At 42.4% G+C, this 20,352-nt stretch overlaps 1 protein-coding gene across 1 annotated transcript; it reads left to right on the top strand.

Moving 5' to 3' along the window:
- Positions 1–5,864: 5,864 nt before the first annotated feature.
- LOC310800767 (chymotrypsin-like elastase family member 1) lies at positions 5,865–18,532 on the top strand (the record flags this gene model as incomplete). Its single annotated transcript, XM_083663343.1, has 7 exons — positions 5,865–5,912; positions 6,192–6,298; positions 6,456–6,581; positions 7,808–7,947; positions 8,087–8,232; positions 8,527–8,696; positions 18,454–18,532. The coding sequence occupies 7 exons, from the start codon at positions 5,865–5,867 to the stop codon at positions 18,530–18,532; spliced, it is 816 nt and encodes a 271-aa protein (XP_083519469.1).
- Positions 18,533–20,352: the final 1,820 nt, after the last annotated feature.

Genomic DNA, 20,352 nt, shown 5'->3' with positions numbered 1-20,352 from the left:
TAGTGCTAACAGCTGAGGTAGGTTGACATGCGCTAACGTTATCCAAGCAAAGCTGATAAATAAAGATGCCAGAAACATCGAGTACACACACACACACACACACACACACACACACACACACACACACACACACACACACACACACACACACACACACACACACACACACACACACACACACACACACACACACAGGCATTTAGCAGACCGTTTAAGAATAAAAGTAACGATATGAGAAAGAATATCACTTTTTTATACGGTCCTTAGTCTCGCTGGCCAGCCTCCCCAATGTGCTGGACCGTTAAATAATATGGCTCAAACTCGAAATCCGACTATGATTTCGATTAGCCGTCCTTGGTGGGCGTCTCAGCGGTTGCTTAGCAACTAGCAACGCGGGCTATGGTTTGAGCTAGGTTTGAGCCATGGTTTGAGCTGATTGCTCACTGTCTGTACTCGGGGTGCGTTCGGAAATGGCCACTCTGACTGGACCATTCATAAATTAGGAGCGCCGTTGTAACGTACTGTAGATATGCGCTCTCATTTCAGTGTGGAGCGTCAAATTGGATTTACGAACGCACCCATGATATGACGTTTGAAGAGTGGGAGAGCTCAAACACTTGCAGGAACTGATGGGGGTCTAGTCCCCCCCCCTCTTCCCCAAACATGCTGCTACTCTCAAGAGCAGTGATACTCAACCCGAGGCTCTGAGCCACATGCGGCTCCTTTATGGGTAGTTGTGGCTCTTTTAAGTCCCACTTAAAATAAATAAATAAACATCTAACAATAATGAGAGGAAAGGGACTTTTTTGGATTGTGGCTGGTTCTTATTTCATGGGTGAACTAAACAATTTGATGATTAGGCGTATTTCATGTATTTTCTTAGTGATGTCTATGTATGAGAAGGAAGAGATACACAAAGGCAGTTGATGTCTGTCTCAAGCTTTGGTTTGTAGCCTACTGATTATACAGCTACCACTGAACATGAACATATGCTAATGTAGAACTGATGTGGTTAGAACACATGTGTCAAACTCAAGGCCCGGGGGCCAAATCCGGTCCGGCACCTCATTTTATGTGGCCCGCGAGAGCTAGCAAAGAATACAATTTACACAATACAATTCTAATGAATTCTGATCGTTGTAGGCTACGAGTTGTCTGTTTGCCATTATTTTTCTGATAATTCTGCGTTCAGAGTTAGATATCAATTATTAAGTTATTACTAACAACCAAGAATAATTGAATCAGAGGCAATTATATGTTATATGATAACAAGTTGGCTTCATACACTTATTGTTACATTTACAACCGGCCCACTGGCCCAGTTTGAGGGCAACCATAATGCTGATGTGGCCCGGGATGAAATTGAGTTTGATGCCCCTGGGTTAGAAGGTTTTGAAAGAACTACCACTACCAAGAACAAAATATTAAAACTTTATAACAGTGTTTTTTTTTTGCTTGAAAACAGCTTTTTGGCAAGTCTAAAAGTTACTACGGTAGGTGTGTCTAAAACGGAAAGACATTACAAAATGACGTCATGCAGAAGCGTCCTTGTATGGGCAAAGAGAATAAGGTGAATAGCTATAGGGGAGCTCAACCTTTTGTAATTCAAGGCCCACTTGATTGTGAAAACAATCCTGAGGACCACCTTTATCATTCTGATATCTTGATGTGAGACGTCATCCGCGTCTAGATGGTGCTCTGAGGCCCACCAGTAGGCCACGGCCCAGTGGTTGAGAAACACTGAGAGTCACTCTCATCAACTACTGAGTGTTGCCCTATCCTAACCATCATTATCTATATTCCTGCAAATTAAGTTTCTGTGCTTCCAGATATTTCTATACACAATTTGGCCTTTTATATTACAGTATTTAGATATATATTTTGTTAGAGTGGGGTTTTATATAGCCTACCACTATGGGCACATGTTTGTCTTGCACTGGAAAACAAATCTGTTTGGTGTTCATGATATGGAGCTGAATAAAGTCACATTCTGTCACTGGGCTGTCTAACATTTTCTTTTCATGTGAATACAGACACCTGTTGAGTATCTGTAGGGAAATTTGTTTTTGAGTCACGCTCTTCACAGCCAGTAGGCCTATCTGTTTAGCTGACGTTGCTTTATGGAGAATGCACCTGTTCTTTTCCCACCAAACAATGATAAAAAAAGAGAACTGGAAAAAAATATAACTCTTGTTTTAAAACCTTTTAAAAGAATATGAAGGAATGGATAGATTAGGGCTGGGCGATATGGACCAAAAATCATATCTCTGAATTTTTAGGCTGAATGGCGATACACAATATTTACTATAAAGTGGGCTAAATGTCCAGTTGCACGTCAAAGCCACATGTGAAATGTCACAATGTCACATTTTGATCAAAATAAAATGCAACAGCAGTTACTTTCCCTGACAGTGGTGCTTTCACAAAACATTTACACAATGATATTGTTATTAAATAATCATCAGTAATGTGGATAATAATGAATAAACAGATTGAACAGTCTGGTAAGCTCCAAAAATTACATCACTTTACTCTAATGCAGCCCTAAAACCAGGAACAACACTTATGACATATTATGATATTATGATATCCAAAATCTAACAAGATGTCTATGAGGCTCATATCACAATATCGATATAATATTGATATATTGCCCAGCCCTAAGATAGGCCTATTCAGAGTGAGGGGAGATGTAGCCTAAATCAGAGGTTCTCAAATGTTTTTCAGCCAAGGACCCCTTACAAGATAGAAAATATACCGGGGACCCCCTCATTCTGATTTGTGATTTTGGGCTAAGCTTAATTGTTTCCACGGTAACGTGCTTGACTTTTAATTTGATAGGTTTGTTATTAGAATGTAATCCATGAACCATTTTAGATTTAAAGCATAAACTATTTTCGTTGAACTATGAAGATTTTGCAAAAAATATATATATATTTTTTTATTACATTACATTTACATTACGTCATTTAGCAGACACTTTTGTTTTGTCCAAAGCGACTTACAATATCACAATTTGTCAACAGTACAGAAAACCACTATGCAACACAATCAATGACAGCCAAGATATTTTGATAGACTAGCACCATGTAGGAAGTAGTTTGAGAAGGAATAAGTAACATGTAGCATTTTTTTACTTTTTTTTTTTTTTTTTTTTTTACCTGAAAACTTTTCGCGGACCCCCTGGGAAAGTGCCGCGGACCCCCATTTGAGAACCACTGGCCTAAATCACTATCTGTGGCAAACCATGTACTTTCAACCAATTGCTCTCCACTCTTGGTTGTTTTCTCCTTCCAAATCATATTTGTTTCAGGCTCAACAGTACACATTTAACACACACACACACACACACACACACACACACACACACACACACACACACACACACACACACACACACACACACACACAGTTAAAACAAATATGACAAGAACAGTGTTAAACAGGTCAGAGTACAGTGCCTATTTTAATTTGTTCAGGGCGATGATTGCAGAACAGAGGGAATATAATATTGTTTGTAGATGTTTTTCCTGGCCAGTGGGGCTTTGTAGCATTGATCTGATCGTGGTAACTAGAAGGATTGTTGGAGGGGGTGAGAGAGGTCCTGCTCGATCACAGTGTGATACAGTATGTGATATGTTATTGACTATTGTCCAGTTTCCAGGAACATGTTTGTGTTAGCACTTGGCAGGTAAGTTGGTAGTTGCATAATTCCCTCTGAAGGTTTTCCAGTCCCAAGCTGGTATAAATGGTTAAGAGCCAGCTGCATCTGATCACTTCAGTGGTCCAAGATGATCCGGCTTGTGGCTCTCCTGTCTTGCATTGGTAAGCTTGCAGTAGATTCTGTGGCTGCTTTGATTATGTGGATATGAACACATTATGTTACCACTGTTCTGTAAGGAGCATACAACTGCCACAAATAACGATGCTTTTGTGTTTGTGTGTCTGAGGGTTGATTTGTGCTAAGGCACACTTCAACCCTAACGTGCAGAATGAGAGAGTGGTAGGAGGCAATGAAGCTCGACCCAACACCTGGAAATGGCAGGTAAAACCTATATTGCTCTCAAGATTATTCTGGGTTTTCCAGTATTTATCACAATGATTCTCAACTAGAATGGCAAGACACGTTGATGTGTCCATGCAGTGAAATAAGACATTTGCTCAATTGTGACCTGTTCTTGACAAAATCAGTCACATTGCCCACGAAACGCATTTTGAGTTTTATACACCGTTGGAAGAATGTAAGCTTTCTGGTGATATCAAAATTATCTTTGTGCTCCAAAGATTGAGATGCATCTCTCTACATACACAGTATGTCTTGATGGTTCCCAAACTATGTTTGGCAGGGAAATGGGCTCAAAGTCTGACAAAGCAAGCTCATTCTGCTTGTCACCCTACCTTTATGAGCTTCAAAACTATATTTAGCATTCAAATTTCACAATAATCTTTACACAGAATGAAGGGCAAGGCTTTATTTTACTCAAATCTGGTGAAACCCAAATCTATATATTTTTCTCTGTCATAAAATGACGTTTCTACACAAACAGGCCAGTGCTACATGTGACTGATCTTGTCCGAGCAGGTCACAATTTTGAAAAATATATAATCAATGGCTGAGTTTCCCAACAAAGAAGCTTCTTAAGAGTTAAGAAGCTTCTTAAGGAGTTAAGAAGCTTCTTAAGGAGTTAAGAAGGCTCCAAAGAAGTGTTTCCCAAACGCCTTCTTAACAGTCGAGAAAAATAAAAAAAATAGAAGGCTCTTAAGAAGCATCTTAACTGGAGCGGCTCACTTGATGGCACTCTGAGCCCAGCAGTGGGCCACGACTCAGTGGTTGAGAAACACTGTTAACACCTAATCATGGTCATGTTAAACTTTATTAAACATTATTTATTTCAGACATGGACTGCAGTTCAAATTGCTTTATATACACAGCATACAACAAAACAGAGAAACACTACAGAATTTAAGCGACCTTGGGTTCTGTGAAAGGTGCTATATAAATCCACAACATTATAAAAGTAATCCATTCTGATTAGAGGAATATAGCCTACGGTAAAACATTTAAAACACAAGTAACCATACATACAGGGGAGATTTTCAAGTGTTCCCTAATTTTAAACACTAAAGGGTACATGAAAGAAAGGAAAAAGGGAAAAACACAAGAGGAACAGTGGACACAAGTATCTCCTTTTGCCTGATGCAGCTGGATCTGCCAGTGTTTTGTCATTAAGAAGGTGTTAAGAAGGCTCCAGACCCTTCTTACAAAACCTTCTTAACGAAAGATCATCTTAGCGCTAAGAAGCTTTTGGGAAACGCAGCCTTCTTAACGGAGGATAATTGGAAGATAATTTTAGGCTAAGAAGCAATCGGGAAACGCGTTGGCTTCGTTGGCTTCTTACGGGAGCCTTAAGAAGGGTCAAAGAAGCTTCTTAGCGCTAAGAAGCTTTTGGGAAACGCATGCCTTCGTAAAGAAGCAATTGGGAAACGCGTTTGCTTCTTAAGGGGGCCTTAAGAAGGGTTGAATTAGCTTCTTAGCGCAAAGAAGCTTTTGGGAAACCCAGCCAATGTCAGCACAACGACTTTGGCCAGGTTGTTAAGCTATGGCAGGTTGTTATGCTGTGATACAGCACTTCATCACGATGCTATGATACAGCACTTCATATTTTTATTTTTCAATTTTCAGAACACAAACAAAACAAAAACAAACAAACTCAGACACAGGAAAAGAAAAGAAAGAAAAAGCATATATAGCTACTGGTATGTTATCCACATTCCAATATTACAACGTGGTGCTACCACCAGCCGCATAAGGTGCTTATGTGCTTGTAAGAGATGTTGTGCATGGGATCCCACGCAAGGGGTCCATGAGAAACCTGCCGGGCCAGTCACCCGGCACCCTTAACTTCGTCAAGGTAGACCAGAAACAGTTCCCAGATAGTTAAGAATCTTTTAAGTGAGTTGGCCCTCAGGAACCTGAGTCTCTCCATCCGTATAACAGAGATCATGTCCACAGTTGAAAAGAAGGTGAAGAGGGAAAGCCTTTTAATTGTCTTATTAATGTTGTCTTGACAGCAAAAGGGTTGAAAATCACTGATCTAACAGTCTCATTGTACTGAATGATCCCACTCTGAAATGACACATTCTCCTCAGTCTTATCTGTCTCGAATGCCATTTGATCTGTTTTCTCGCAGGTTTCTCTCCAGGTCAACGCATATGATGATGGTTATTGGTACCATATCTGTGGAGGCACCATCATTGATGGTTTACACATCATAACTGCAGCCCACTGCATCAACAGGTTGGACTCTCACACTGACCCTTTTTTGTGTGCTTTCATTTAGAAACCTATTTATATCTTGATGTGAAACTAAAGATATTAAACAATCTGGATCCACTTTTGTATATCCTGGTTTACTGCTGGATAAATAATAATGTTTGTTGTTCCTTGTCACCAGAGATGCTAGTTATTACCGTGTGGTGCTGGGTGAACACAACCTCTATGAGTATGAAGGCACGGAGCAGTTCAGTGCTGTGGAGAAAATTGTCATCCACCCTCGCTGGACTGGAGATCTTGCCAATGGGTAAAGTGACCACAAGCCAGGCCGCTTCCCTTAAATTAACCTCTACTTAACCAAGCAAGTCGTTTAGGAACGCACTTTACTGCAATGCCCCCAGGGAGCAGTTGCAGGGGGAGAAAGCACATACTGTATATACAGTACATAGTATACACACATTTACACCTGGAGGTTGCATGCCTCGTTCCTTTACTGTTAGCCCCCGAACCACTTCGGAGTAAAGTGTCTTGCTCAAGTGTGCCTTGGCAGTAGCTGTGGAGAGGAGGAGTGTGAGCTGTTTACTTCCCTGGCCTCAATTTTCCCAGCCGCTCCAGTAATTTGGTCACAAGGCTTCCAACCATAAGTTTGCTTCTCCAACCATTAGCCCCTACCACTGCAGAGTACGGTAACTAAATAAGCGCCCCCCACCCCCACCACCGCACACACACACATGCACATGCACACGCGCACACACACACACACACACACACACACACACACACACACACACACACACACACACACACACACGCACACACTCTGATTAGTCTTAAATGAGATGATGAGGGTTTTATATAATTTGATAGGACACCCCCCCCCCCCCCCACTGATTAGTCTTAAAGGAGATGAGGAGGGTTTTTATATAATTTGATAGACCCCCCCCCCCCCACTGATTAGTCTTAAAGGAGATGATGAGGGTTTGATATAATTTGATAGACCCCCCCCCCCACTGATTAGTCTTAAAGGAGATGATGAGGGTTTGATATAATTTGATAGGACACCCCCCCCCCCCACTGATTAGTCTTAAAGGAGATGATGAGGGTTTGATATAATTTGATAGGACACCCCCCCCACTGATTAGTCTTAAAGGAGATGATGAGGGTTTGATATAATTTGATAGATAGACCCCCCCCCACTGATTAGTCTTAAAGGAGATGATGAGGGTTTTCATATAATTTGATAGGATACCCCCCCCCCCCCCCCACACTGATTAGTCTTAAAGGAGATGAGGGTTTTTATATCATTTGATAGGACACCCCCCCCCCCCCCCACTGATTAGTCTTAAAGGAGATGAGGGTTTTTATATCATTTGATAGGACACCCCCCCCCCCCCCCCACACTGATTAGTCTTAAAGGAGATGATGAGGGTTTTTATATAATTTGATAGGATACCCCCCCCCCCCCCACACACACACACTGATTAGTCTTAAAGGAGATGATGAGGGTTTGATACTGTTCTATATTTCCTTCAGAAATGATATTGCTGTGTTGAAGTTGGCAAACCCTCCATATGACAACGGCTTTGTGGCTATCGCCGACATGCCCTATCCTGGCGAAACGCTGCCTCATGATTTCACCTGTTACATCACCGGCTGGGGGCTTACTGTGGGCAGTGAGTCAGCACACACACATGCATAAAACCCATGTGCACATTTACAGATATTCTATTGCAAACTCTCACACTCCCTTTTCCTCGCTCCCAAACTCTCCTCTCTCACTCACTCATACTCTATATTATGCTCCTTCCTTAGCTGGAGGGAGCATTCCTGCCATCCTGCAGGAGGCTGCCATCGGTGTGGTGGAGCACGCGGTCTGCTCCCGGTCCGACTGGTGGGGCAGCATCGCTCTAGAGACCATGGTGTGTGCTGGAGGAGATGGACACATATCAGGCTGCCAGGTATGAGCACAGAGCTTCCCCAGCAAAGAACTGTGACCAGTTTGCCTCAACCCTATAACAGAATCTACTGTGTTTGGATTGGATCTTGTTTGAAACTTACAAGATTCCCCTTTAAGCCATACTGCTCATATAGTCAAATGGAATGACTAGTGATCATATCACTCATGTTAGTGATCTGTTTATAACTTCTCAATACTCTGATGGTATGATGATGCCAGCTATATTAGGAACTAACCTTGCCACCCAGTACTTCTACTTGACTCTTTTTTTCTTGCCTCTACCTCTCTGTGCCAGGGCGACTCTGGAGGCCCCCTGAACTGCTTCACTGATGGATCCTGGAGGGTTCATGGTGTGGTCAGCTATGGTCCATCAGGAGCTTGCAACCAGGCTAATTACCCCACCGTCTTCACCAGAGTCTCTTCCTTCTCAGACTGGATATACTCAGTAAGCGTCCTGTTAACTCTGTATGACACTCCCATCTCTCCAATCCTTAGATTATTGATTATGCTATCATAGGGAGCCTGTAGCCCACTGTTTAAGATCCATGCCTAACAATCACATTATAGTATCATACTGATTGCTTTAGTATATTCATTCAATGAATAATAGAAGATAGAAGCTCTATTTGTTGTCTTTTTCAATCTGCTTACTTATCATGTATTTCAGAGAATGTCAATGTATTTCAGTTTCCTGATTTCTACTTCATTGGATGTTTTTCAGGTATTGAAGCAATAGCACCATTCTCCCAAAAAGAAATGAAGTTTCTGGCACTGTGTTTTATCTACTCTGCCAAGTGCAACCTGTGAAATAAATAAAAATAAAACAAGTGTCTCATTCTGCTTGTAGTTCTTAATTTAGCCAAAGGGTGGCGAAATTGCCTCATGTTTGGACAAGGGTGTAAGTAATGTTTCTAACACTTTCCCTCTATACAGTTTTGCAAAATCTACCAGAATAAGTCATAAAGACAAAGAGTGGCTAGTTTGTTTTAACAAAGATAATAATGCAGAGTCACATGCAGCTTGCAGGCCCAGTGTCATAACTTCCTCTGGATTCTTGTTACGAGCCAGTCTAGGGTCAGGACGCAACATAAAATGCACACAGAAACCAGGGTGTAAAATGTACAAAACTGCACAATTTTATTGCGAGGCACCAGGCCCGTATCTAGATATGAGGACACCGAGGTCCGGACCTCCCCAATAATAATAAAAAAATAAAAATAATAATAATATATATATATTTTTACAAATGTAATTAAAAATATTTTGCAGTGCACTATGTTCCTTTCTTGTTTAAGAATGTTTCGGGAAATGAAAATGTAGCTTATTTAAATAGAATTATCAACAATAACAATGAAGGAAGTTACATGCTTGTAGGCTAGAGAAGAAGAAGAAGCGTGCATGCACGCACATGTTGTGTTGAACCAACCAACATCCAATACGAATTGTTTAATCTGGCAATAAAGAAATATGAACTTGACATGCTATTTTAATAGCCTACTCAAAAATGCACCTCCCACTATCCGCCTCTCTGTGTAGCACCTGAATTCCTCTCTACTGTCAAATGTAATGAGTTTGCTGCCTTTTTTACGGATAAAATTATTAATATCAGGCAGGCTATTAGTGGCTCCACACCAAGAAATGCTGTGACATCATCCTACCCGCAGATCCCTAGTTCGATAAATTTGTCCCAGTTCAGCGTTATCGACCACGACATCTTAGAGGAAACTGTGCAAGGCCTTAAATCATCTTCGTGCTGTCTCGATACCCTTCCAACAAGCTTTTTTAAAAGCGTTTATAACTGTCTGTCGTCGGACCTATTGCAAATAGTTAATAGATCCCTTGTGACCGGCACTTTTCCTGAGTCCCTGAAAACTGCAGTTATTAAACCCCTACTAAAAAAGCTTAGCCTTGATGCATCGGTAATCAGTAACTACAGACCAATATCTAATCTCCCCTTTATAGCCAAAATAATTGAAAAGGTTGTTTACCTACAACTCAATAGATTCCTAACTTCAAATGATCTCCTAGATAAACTCCAATCAGGCTTTCGCCCCCATCACAGCACTGAAACCGCGCTTACTAAAGTCATAAATGACATCAGAATGAACACAGACTCAGGCAAAAATTTGATTCTAGTGCTACTGGATCTTAGCGCTGCATTTGACACTGTTGACCACTCAATTTTATTGGACAGACTGGAAAACTGGGTTGGGCTATCGGGTACGGTCCTCCAGTGGTTCAAGTCCTATCTTCAAGACAGGAAGTACTTCGTCTCCATTGGCAATTACACATCTGACCTAACTAGGATGACCTGTGGGGTGCCTCAAGGATCCATTATGGGGCCCGTTCTCTTCAACCTTTATATGCTCGCTCTAGGCCTAATTATGCAAAAAAACAAAGTAGCCTATCATAACTATGCAGACGACACTCAGTTGTATATAACTCTTTCCTCAGCTGACTATGCCCCCATAGAATCATTGTGCCAGTGCATTGATCAAATAAATAACTGGATGTGCCAGAATTTCCTACAGCTAAACAAAGACAAAACTGAGGTGATCGTGTTTGGCCCCAAAGAACAAAGGCTTAAAATCACTGCACGCCTTGAGTCTCGATCCCTGAAGCCTAAGGATCAAGTCAAAAATCTTGGAGTTATTATTGATTCCGATCTCAACTTTAACTCCCACATTAAGTCAATTAGAAAATCTGCTTTTTATCATCTTAAAAATATAGCAAGAATTAGGGGATACATGTCCAGACAGGATCTAGAAAAACTAATTCACGCCTTCATTTATAGTAGGTTAGACTACTGCAATAGCCTTTTTTCTGGTCTCTCCAAAAAAGAACTTAGGCAACTTCAACTCATTCAGAATGCTGCTGCTAGAGTTCTAACGAAGACTAAGAAAGCTGATCATATCACTCCAGTTCTTAAGTCCTTACACTGGTTGCCAGTGTGTCAGAGAATAGATTTTAAAATACTGTTATTAGTCTATAAATCACTTAATGGCCTAGGCCCAAAATACATAGCTGAATTGCTCCCACGCTACGAACCGTCTAGAACTCTTAGGTCAACAGGGTCCAGCTTATTAACTGTCCCTAGGATCAAATCAAATCACGGGAAGGCTGCATTTACCCACTATGCTTCTGCTAGCTGTAACAAATTGCCTGAAGACCTCAGATCTGCCCCAACCTTACTTACTTTTAAAAATAGACTAAAGACTTTTATGTTTACCGTCGCTTTTAACTGCTGACAGCTACTATGCAAACCCAATGAGTCCTCTATAAGTTTTAGCTCTTTCTGCAACTGCCGCGCCTGTTGCTTATTGCACTTTTTATACTCTTTTTTTTTTAAAGTTTTGTTGTGATGCTTTTAAATGTCCATTTTATTTCTTCTTTTCGTTTATTTTCCTGTGTGCTTAATGAAGTTGCTTAATGCACTTTTTATACTCTTTTTTTTAAGTTTTGTTGTGATGCTTTTAAATGTCCGTTTTACTCTCTTCTTTTCTTTTATTTTCCTGTCAACCATTCTATGTGAAGCACTTTGAATTGCCTCTGTGTATGAAATGTGCTATACAAATAAACTTGACTTGACTTGACTTGACTATACAGCAAAGAGATGTCAATGTTTCTTGATATATGCCATTCAGATCAGAATAATTAGTCTAGTCATTAAGTTTGCTGATAATATTTCTATCATGTTAAGTCTGTGTCATGTTAACTGGTGTATTCAGAGCAAATAGGGAGATATAGAGCATTATCGTCATGCTCTATATCTCCCTCTTTACTCTGAATGAGTGAGAAAAAGAGAAAATACTGAATAATTACATCACAACAGTATCCTAATGTTAATTAAAATGAGATATTCCTCTAAATATGGCTAAAAAAGGTAAAAAAAACTTTTTTTTATTTAAAATGATATATTACTCTAAATATGGCTAAAAAAAGAGGGGGGGGGGGACTAATTTTTTTTTTCGCCGCCTCCCTTGCCATGTCTGGACCTCCCCAATTTCGAAACCCTGGATACAGGCCTGCACAACGTATAAGTTACATTAACAGTGATTATTACTGGTAGGGTCTGAAGCAATGGCTCAGGGTGAACTTTAGCCAAAACCCCACATAAATACCATCCACATACTAAGGTCAAAGCAAAGAAAATAAGAGACAATATTAAACCTACCTCCCTCAACTAAACCCAAACCAGGAGAAAACAGAAATTAAAAGGTCCATTCACCCCTACAGCATCAGGCAAAGCCAAGTGGCTATAGGACTAAATTATTTACAAGGTCCATACACCATGGACATAGACAAGTTAGTATTAACCATCTAGCAGCAACAATTAACCAGAAAACTCAGATTTGCAAAAAGCAACCACTATACACCCAAGAATAAGCCTCTAACAAAACACAGTTACAATAGTATGCTGGTTGGAGGAGTGAGCGGGACGTCCCGCAGCAACACCACTCTGCTGGGCTCCACACATCATGCAGAGTCCAGGGAGTTTTAAAGGCAATGTTCTGCGGGGTCGACCAATCCACAGACACCACCGGCCAATCACTGCTGATTGCCATCGCCTGTTAGAACAAAGATCCACTCACAACAAGAGCTTTCACTCAGCACACATCTAGAGCACATACATACAGGGGAATGAACAGGAATACGATACAAATATGGCCTAGGGCTGTAACAATTCTCTTGGCCTTATGTTTGTGGTGTTAGTCAAGAAGAGGTTTTCTCATAACATCACATAAATTAGCCTAAATGCTTTTCTCTTAACCATGGAAACCACATAATGCAAATTTCCGAAAATGCAGGATGGCAGGGGCAACCCACCATACTCTTCCTCTGCCACCCTGCATTTCGAAATTGACCCCATCCCCCCACCCGCCCCGACAAACACACACACACTTGACCTCCATGACAAATTTCAGCTTCCATAGGGTGAAAACTAAATGGTGGTGAACTTTTTGTGGACCAACCGACTGACCAATCGACCGACCGACCTAACGACCGACCAACCAACCAGCCACTGCAACCACTATAGTATCAAAAATATATGTGTGTAAAATTGTATGTATAACATGCAATTTGCACCCACAGGGGATACATAGAAATTAGGGATGGGATATCGGTATCGGGTGCCGATATGACGTAATTCACGGATATCGGATTGTCGTCGCTGATCCACATTCCGATACAGACTGACTCCATTCATCGCCTGCACTGGACCATAAACCCACCCTACATACACCCAACATAACATGAAACAGTGCTAGTAGTAAGTAGTAGTGGAAGTGAGGTAGTAACATTAGCGGTTAGCTTACTCAACAACATCTCTTTCTTAGTTTTGGAAAATCTTTAGTCTCATACATATTTTGGGGGTTTCCCACTTTACCCAATGTGGTAAAGTGGCAGGGGTGTTTAATTGTCACTTATTTGTTGAAACGTTATCTTAATAATTTTGAGTGGATCAATTGTTTTGTAAATATCTAATGACCTTTATTAATTGTATAATTGAATACTAAACCAAAATACGAAATGATGTCACAGTAGGAGCCAGCTACTATGTAAACGTGGAGATTGCAGCTCCTTGGGAGAGTTGCCAAGAGCTCTCATATCGGAATCAGTATCGGTATCGACAGATATCCAAATTCAGATATCGGAATCGGATCGGAACTGAAAAAAAGTGGATCGGTGCATCTCTAATAGAAATTACTGTTTGCATGCAGTATAATGGTTTTTTCATAGATAAATTGTTGTTTCTGAATAAAAATAAATCCTGACTTCAATGGGTTACACAAAAACAGAATAAAACGTGCAGTAGGCTATATTGCATTCACATATGCCTATGGTCTCATTTAATCTATTTCTAATGGGGGAGGGGGGCACATGGAAACTTACATCTTGCATGACCTGGTCAGCTCCCACAATGAAGTCATGGTGTGCCTGCAGGCCGGCCAATGCTGCAGGAGAATGTGTTGCTTCTACATCCTGACAGGGTTATTTAAACATGTCATGCTCAAATCCACTTTGAGCATTTGAGCATTAAACTTTGAGCATTAAACAGAATGATCATATAATATCAGCCCGACACTGCAGTCACATGTAAGCTTGACTTAGCCATGACACAATCTGGCAGTTTTGCAATGCATATTGGCACACATACAGTAGCATATATGACTCAACTCTGTAGGATCTAAATCTACTAGTCAATTTGGCACAAAGATGCAATGATCAACCAAACTGCTCCAACTTTTGGAACTGGTTCACCTTTTATTCCTTCGTCTTCATTGAATTTTCCACAACACAATAAAAGAAACGACCACCTCAGAGTCAGCAATCAACAAGATGTTACCAGGTGAGATTGTCTCAAGGCCTCCAACCTTATGAAATAGGAATAACAGGTGAACTAGTTAAAAAGTTTGCGTATTGACCAATACACAGGATTTTTTTTTAAGATCTAAATCTTAATCTCCAGCATGATTACCACAATAAGGGTACATTATTTAAGTGTTAATTAATGCTTAGTTAATGCGTAATAAGCATTAATTAACCCCTTAATTAACAGGGCTAGTAATGATTAATAAGCATTCATTAACCATTAATTAACTAATGTGTCTAGTAATTATTTACTGATGGTGTTCATGTTAAGGTATTCATTTATATATTATTTAATAGTTTCTAACTATGAAAACATTTCTAGCATTAACATTAGTTAATACATTAATAAGCATTAAGTAACAGTTTATTCATACAACAACAATACAAATTTACAGTTTTCATTTAAAGGAATATGACATTTTACATTACAAACAGTACAACAGCCGTCCTGTACTGTTGCTTCTAACCCTGAAACTATATGGGAGCATTAAGATTCTCTATATGACTTCCCCCTCATCCGGTCTCACTAAGACAAAAGCAACAGAAAAAAAAAAATCTTTGCATTTTTTATATAATTGGGACAATAATGGTCAGGTCACCCGCATGGGTGCTCTTTACACCCCCTAAAAGTTTCAGCTCGATCGCACGTAAAACGGCATAGCTGTGGCCAGCACAGAAATGGAAACAGAGAGAGAAACATTGCCTACATTGCTCCCTTTTATAATAGGAAGGATATGTGGACATTTTTGTCTTGAACTGGAAAAAATATTTGTTTGATGTTCATGATATGGAACTAAATAAAGTCGCATTCTGTCACTGGGCTGTGGAACATTTTCTTTTCATCTGAAGATTACAGCGCGAAATGGAGAGTCTGGCAAGCGAGACTATGTGAACATAGACATCTGTTGAGTATCTGTAGGGAAATTTGTTTTTGAGTCACGCTCTTCACAGCCAGTATCTGTTTAGCTGACTTTAGTTTATGGAGAATGCACCTGTTCTTTTCCCACCAACCAATGATTAAAAAAAATAACTGGGGAAAAAACTTTCTATGGAAAACCCCATTATACTTTCAAGCAATTGCTCTCCACTCTCCACTCTTCAATGGCTGTTTTCCGCTTCCAAATATAATTTTTTGTTTCAGCATGACAACATGTATGTGATATGTTTTATTTCACACATAAATACATAACAGGCTCTCTATGCTTTAGCACGTAGTCGCCTCAGTGCACTTAAATTTGCATGCACACTCAGCCAACCAGGCTGAGCCTACTCACCCCTATGGAACTGCGTCCTATAAGGTGGCAGGTCCTCCATACAGCATCCACGTTTCTTCCGCACCTGACAAACAAGTTTGCTTAGGATGGCATCGTCTGCCATCCCATGCCAGTGAGACCAACATCACTGGATAATGGCAGAGGCACCGGCCTGATCGCGGCAACAGACCCGCATGAGGCGTGTTTGAGTGGACCAGCGTCAGATGCTATGGTGTAGCAATGAAGAGGTGTAGTCTCACGGACAGTGCTTTCTGCGAGTGCAGGGACCTGATACAGACCCTAACACCGGCCACCAAATGGCAAATGTGGTTTGATCGACCTGGATGGAGAAGATTCTCATCTGTCCAACGGCAAGTTGGTCCCCAGGTGCTTCACTGCAGCTGCCCACCACTCCTGGCCCGACCATGGAGGAGCACGAGCCAGGATGGGTCAGACGCGGAGGACAAATTTCATGGTGCCTCCAACTGCATGTGTGTGTGTGTACTGGAATGCATTGTGTGTCATCTGTGACGAAATAAAGTTCAGAAATCATGACACATTGGCCTGGCTCGGCTCAACAGAGCTGTGGTCTAAAAACATAGAACAGAAGAAGAAGGACACATGGTGGAGCAGCGATGGGTCTGGTGGTACGTAACGGGCTTCAGGCCAGAGTGGAAGTTCTGGCGGGAGGCACCGCCGGGAGTCGCTCCTAATTCCCCACCTTTTTTCCATGGAAGAGTGGTGTTAAACAATGGACCATGTCTTCGGTCCGCCTCACTCGTCCACAGGAATGTGGACTCGATGGCGGCAGAATGTTAAGTTAAGTTAAGTTATCCTTTATTTATCCCCTTGGGGAAATTCATCCTCTGCATTTGACCCATCCTCTACTAGGAACCTTCCTAGAACTAGGAGCAGTGGGCAGCCACTGTGCAGCGCCCGGGGACCAACGCCAGTTCAGAATGGCCTGTGAACCATCTCGGCTGGTGGCTGAGCTCCCGACCACAGATCGTCCGTTACACATGGAGAACCAGACGTGCGAACGAGAGCAGACATGTTTTCAAAACACTCTGCTCCCCCGTTCATTGGGCCGTCCTGCTGACATCATCGTTTCCTCCCTTAAACAGACAAGCAGATGTGTACGAAGACAGTCTTTCTTACACAGCAACTTGAGACAGTGGCTATATACAAGTTTGGAGGCGGGGCTTCAGATGCCAGCGGGCCATTCATTGGCTGCCGAGCAGCCCTTGTGACTCAAGACCCCCTTGATCCATTCAGATCGGCGAGGGTGAGGGCTGTGACTGCTTACAGAGACTCCACCGCTCCACAGCTGTCTGCTCACCCCCGACATAATTTTCTGTGGGGAAAGCAGTGTGTGTGTTGACAGAATGGATGGACAGGACGTTAGGACTGGGCTATTCACTCGAGTTTCATGGCATAATGTCCCCATTCACAAGAGTGAGAGTCGATCATGACTTCCCAGGAAAGGATGAGTGCTCTCCCCAGTGAGATACAGGAACTACTCCAGAAGACAGCAGTTTCTGTGGTGCACAAGGAGGATATGACGGCCATGTGCTCCAAATGAGATGCCTTCAGAGATGGTTTGCTAGGTTGCATTTGGACCCATGGCGTCACAAATATCACATGGTAACCAGCCAGGTAAACAGCCAGGGAGGACCTGGAGGACCCCCCAATGGCTCCACCCCCTGGACAGTTTCTGGGGGCATTGACTCAGGGGCACTTTACACGAGGACGGTTTCCTATGGTGACGGGGAATTATTGTATCTTTAGTGCCTCCCTTTTAGACGGCGATGGCGAAATTGGGCTTAGGAAACGACACATTTTGAAACCACCTTCCAGAGTGGAATTCTTTGAGACGCTTCCCGCTGAGGGCTCCATGTAATCGCTTGAAGACGGCACATTTCAGAAAATCTGACGTGCCTGCACACGCGACACACTCGATTACGCCATAGCCGTGCGCGAGTTGGCAACCATTTTCAAAATAAAACGTCAGTATTTAATGAAGTTTGGCAACATTCAGAATTAAGCTACACTGCGGCCAACTTCAGTTACATGTTCATAACGTTACTGCTGCGAGGAGCCGATGGCTGTATCCGGTCAGCATTTAATGTTAGTTACAAAAGCACGTCGACAGTGTTTTCTGACTGCCAGTAGCCTACAGTAGGGTTTGACAGATAGCACACTCAGTGCTCCCCGTCCTCGCTGCTCGTTAAAGATTTCCAATAGGCGTTATTCTGATAAACTGGTCACATATATGTTACATTCTCACCCGACAAATATTAAAACTTTAAAACAGTTTGGGTTTTTTTTAGCTTGAAAAAAGCTTTTTGGCAAGTCTAAATGACTGCGGAAGGCGTACTCTACTTCCGTGTTTAAAACAGGAAAGACGATTACGAAATTACGTCATGCAGAAGCGTCCTTGTATGGGCAAAGAATAAGGTGATCACACTGCCACCTAGCGACCTGGCATGTACATTACGGCGTTTTAAAAATTCAACAGCGCTCATGTAAACAGGGAGAAGGTGTGAAGGAAACGCTATTGTGTCGTATCTTCCAGAAACTGTCCTCGTGTAAAGGGCCCCTCAGGCCAGCCTGCGGCAGACTCTCAAGGCATGGTTCCTGAGACGGAACAAGCCAGCAGTTCACGAATGCTGAAGAAGGCCTTGTGGCTGAAACGTCCCTTACTGCTGTCTTTCCGAGATTACATATTAAAACTTTTGAAAGGACATTTTAGTGTGCTGGCCTGTTTTTTTATCAGTCTTTGTTGGCCTTCCACCTAAGTTTTTCTCATTGGATTGAGTGTACTCGCTATCGCTGAATATGGTTCCTGAGAGGGACACACTGATGCACACTGGACAGGCTGCGGATGTGGTGCGGACCATACAGGGAGCGAGGAGGGCCATGACTAAATAGCTGGGTTTTCAGAAACGTTGCGGTGAGCGGAACATCGATCCATCGAACTGTTCAATTAGATCTGTTCTCTCTTTCCTCCAGTGGCTGCTGGAAAGGGGGCTGGCACACTCCGCTCAGTTTAGGGTCACCCCCTCATGAAGTGGTTTCTGCAGGGAGCTAGTAAAGAAAATGCCCTTTGGTGCATTCCACCCCCCCCCCCCAAGTGGGAACTGCCTTTGGTTTTGGAGGCTTTGTCTAAGGAGCCTTTTGAACCAATTAGGCAGATTTCTCTTAAGCTGTTGGTCAAGGCAGCTCTGCTGCTTGCTTTGACCTAAGAGACGGAGTGACCTGTGCGCTCTGTCGGTCCATTCAAACTGTTTGTGGATACATGGGGACCTGAGTGGGGACCTGAGTGGCGCCACACTCCGACAGATTCCGCCTTGTGCATCACTAGTTCTTATAGGATGATTCAGCTGGAGGCCTTCTATCCTCCTCATGGTGAGGAGAGAGAGGAGAGACTGCACTACGCCTGCCGCGTGATTTCTAACCCCACATAGGATAAGCAATAACCACGCCCTGTGGCGCCGGGATTGGCCAGGAGCAACACTGGAGGGCACGCAGCCCAGCGATTTCATGAACCAACTGAATAGCTCTTGAGAACAGACAGCGATATTGAGAGCGGACATTGAAATGAATTATGGTCACCTACCTTCCTTAGCATAGTAATAATAATAATAAGCATAATAATTGTAATCTACACAATGTACACAATCTACAAAAACATGCAATAATATTGTAACGTTCCTGGTATTTCATGAGGCAGAGGCTTCTTGCTGGTACAAGGTTCTTTATTCTCAGTTAGTTATATTACAACTCTCAGCGGTTGTCACGCTCATAGCTAGCAGCATTTCCTCAAGGCAGTGTCTGGAGACTGACCGCGCATGCTCAGTCTCCACCGTCTTCCCCAATATAACACTCCCACACATCAGTTCCTATCTGTAGTTGAGACACTACCAATGCTCACCCCTGTATGTGTAATGCTGATTCGCTACATACTCCCCGCCCAACAATAAGGTCAACGCCCACGTTGATACCACATAACACCTCCCCTTGTACCAAAACACACCCAGTATCTTTCTTTCTTTTTAACAGCTTCTTTGTTTTTTTTCAACCACATTTTATGTTTCAATCTCAGGCTTTTCCCACATCTCCTCCCCCACAATATCTCATGTCATGCACATCATTTACTTTTTGTTACAACATTTCCAACCACCATCTCCTCCTTTTTTTTTTTTTTTTTTTAATACAACTCAAAGTTGTCAAAGTGTCCTGGAGCCCTTGGCTCTCTCCGTGGCCGTGTTAGTCTCTGTGAATCTGCCTGCGGGGCTGATCCCACCTGCAGTGTCTCTGGGCCTTCAAGTCCCTGGGTGGGGGCCGTCCGGTCATGGCCGGACGCCCCTCTCTGTGGAAACCGAGTCCTTCTTTCAGCCTGTCTAGGTGAAACCGCCGGGCGGCCGAGATCTAGGGGAAGGGTGCACCCCCCCCGGTATGGGGCCAACCTGTCTCGGTGGAGTACCTTCTTG

Source organism: Poromitra crassiceps (genome assembly GCF_964638095.1).
Source record: "Poromitra crassiceps genome assembly, chromosome: 2".
Lineage (NCBI taxonomy): Eukaryota > Metazoa > Chordata > Actinopteri > Beryciformes > Melamphaidae > Poromitra > Poromitra crassiceps.
The sequence above is the reverse complement of the archived record's forward strand: the minus strand, read 5'-3'. Positions and strand labels throughout refer to the sequence as shown.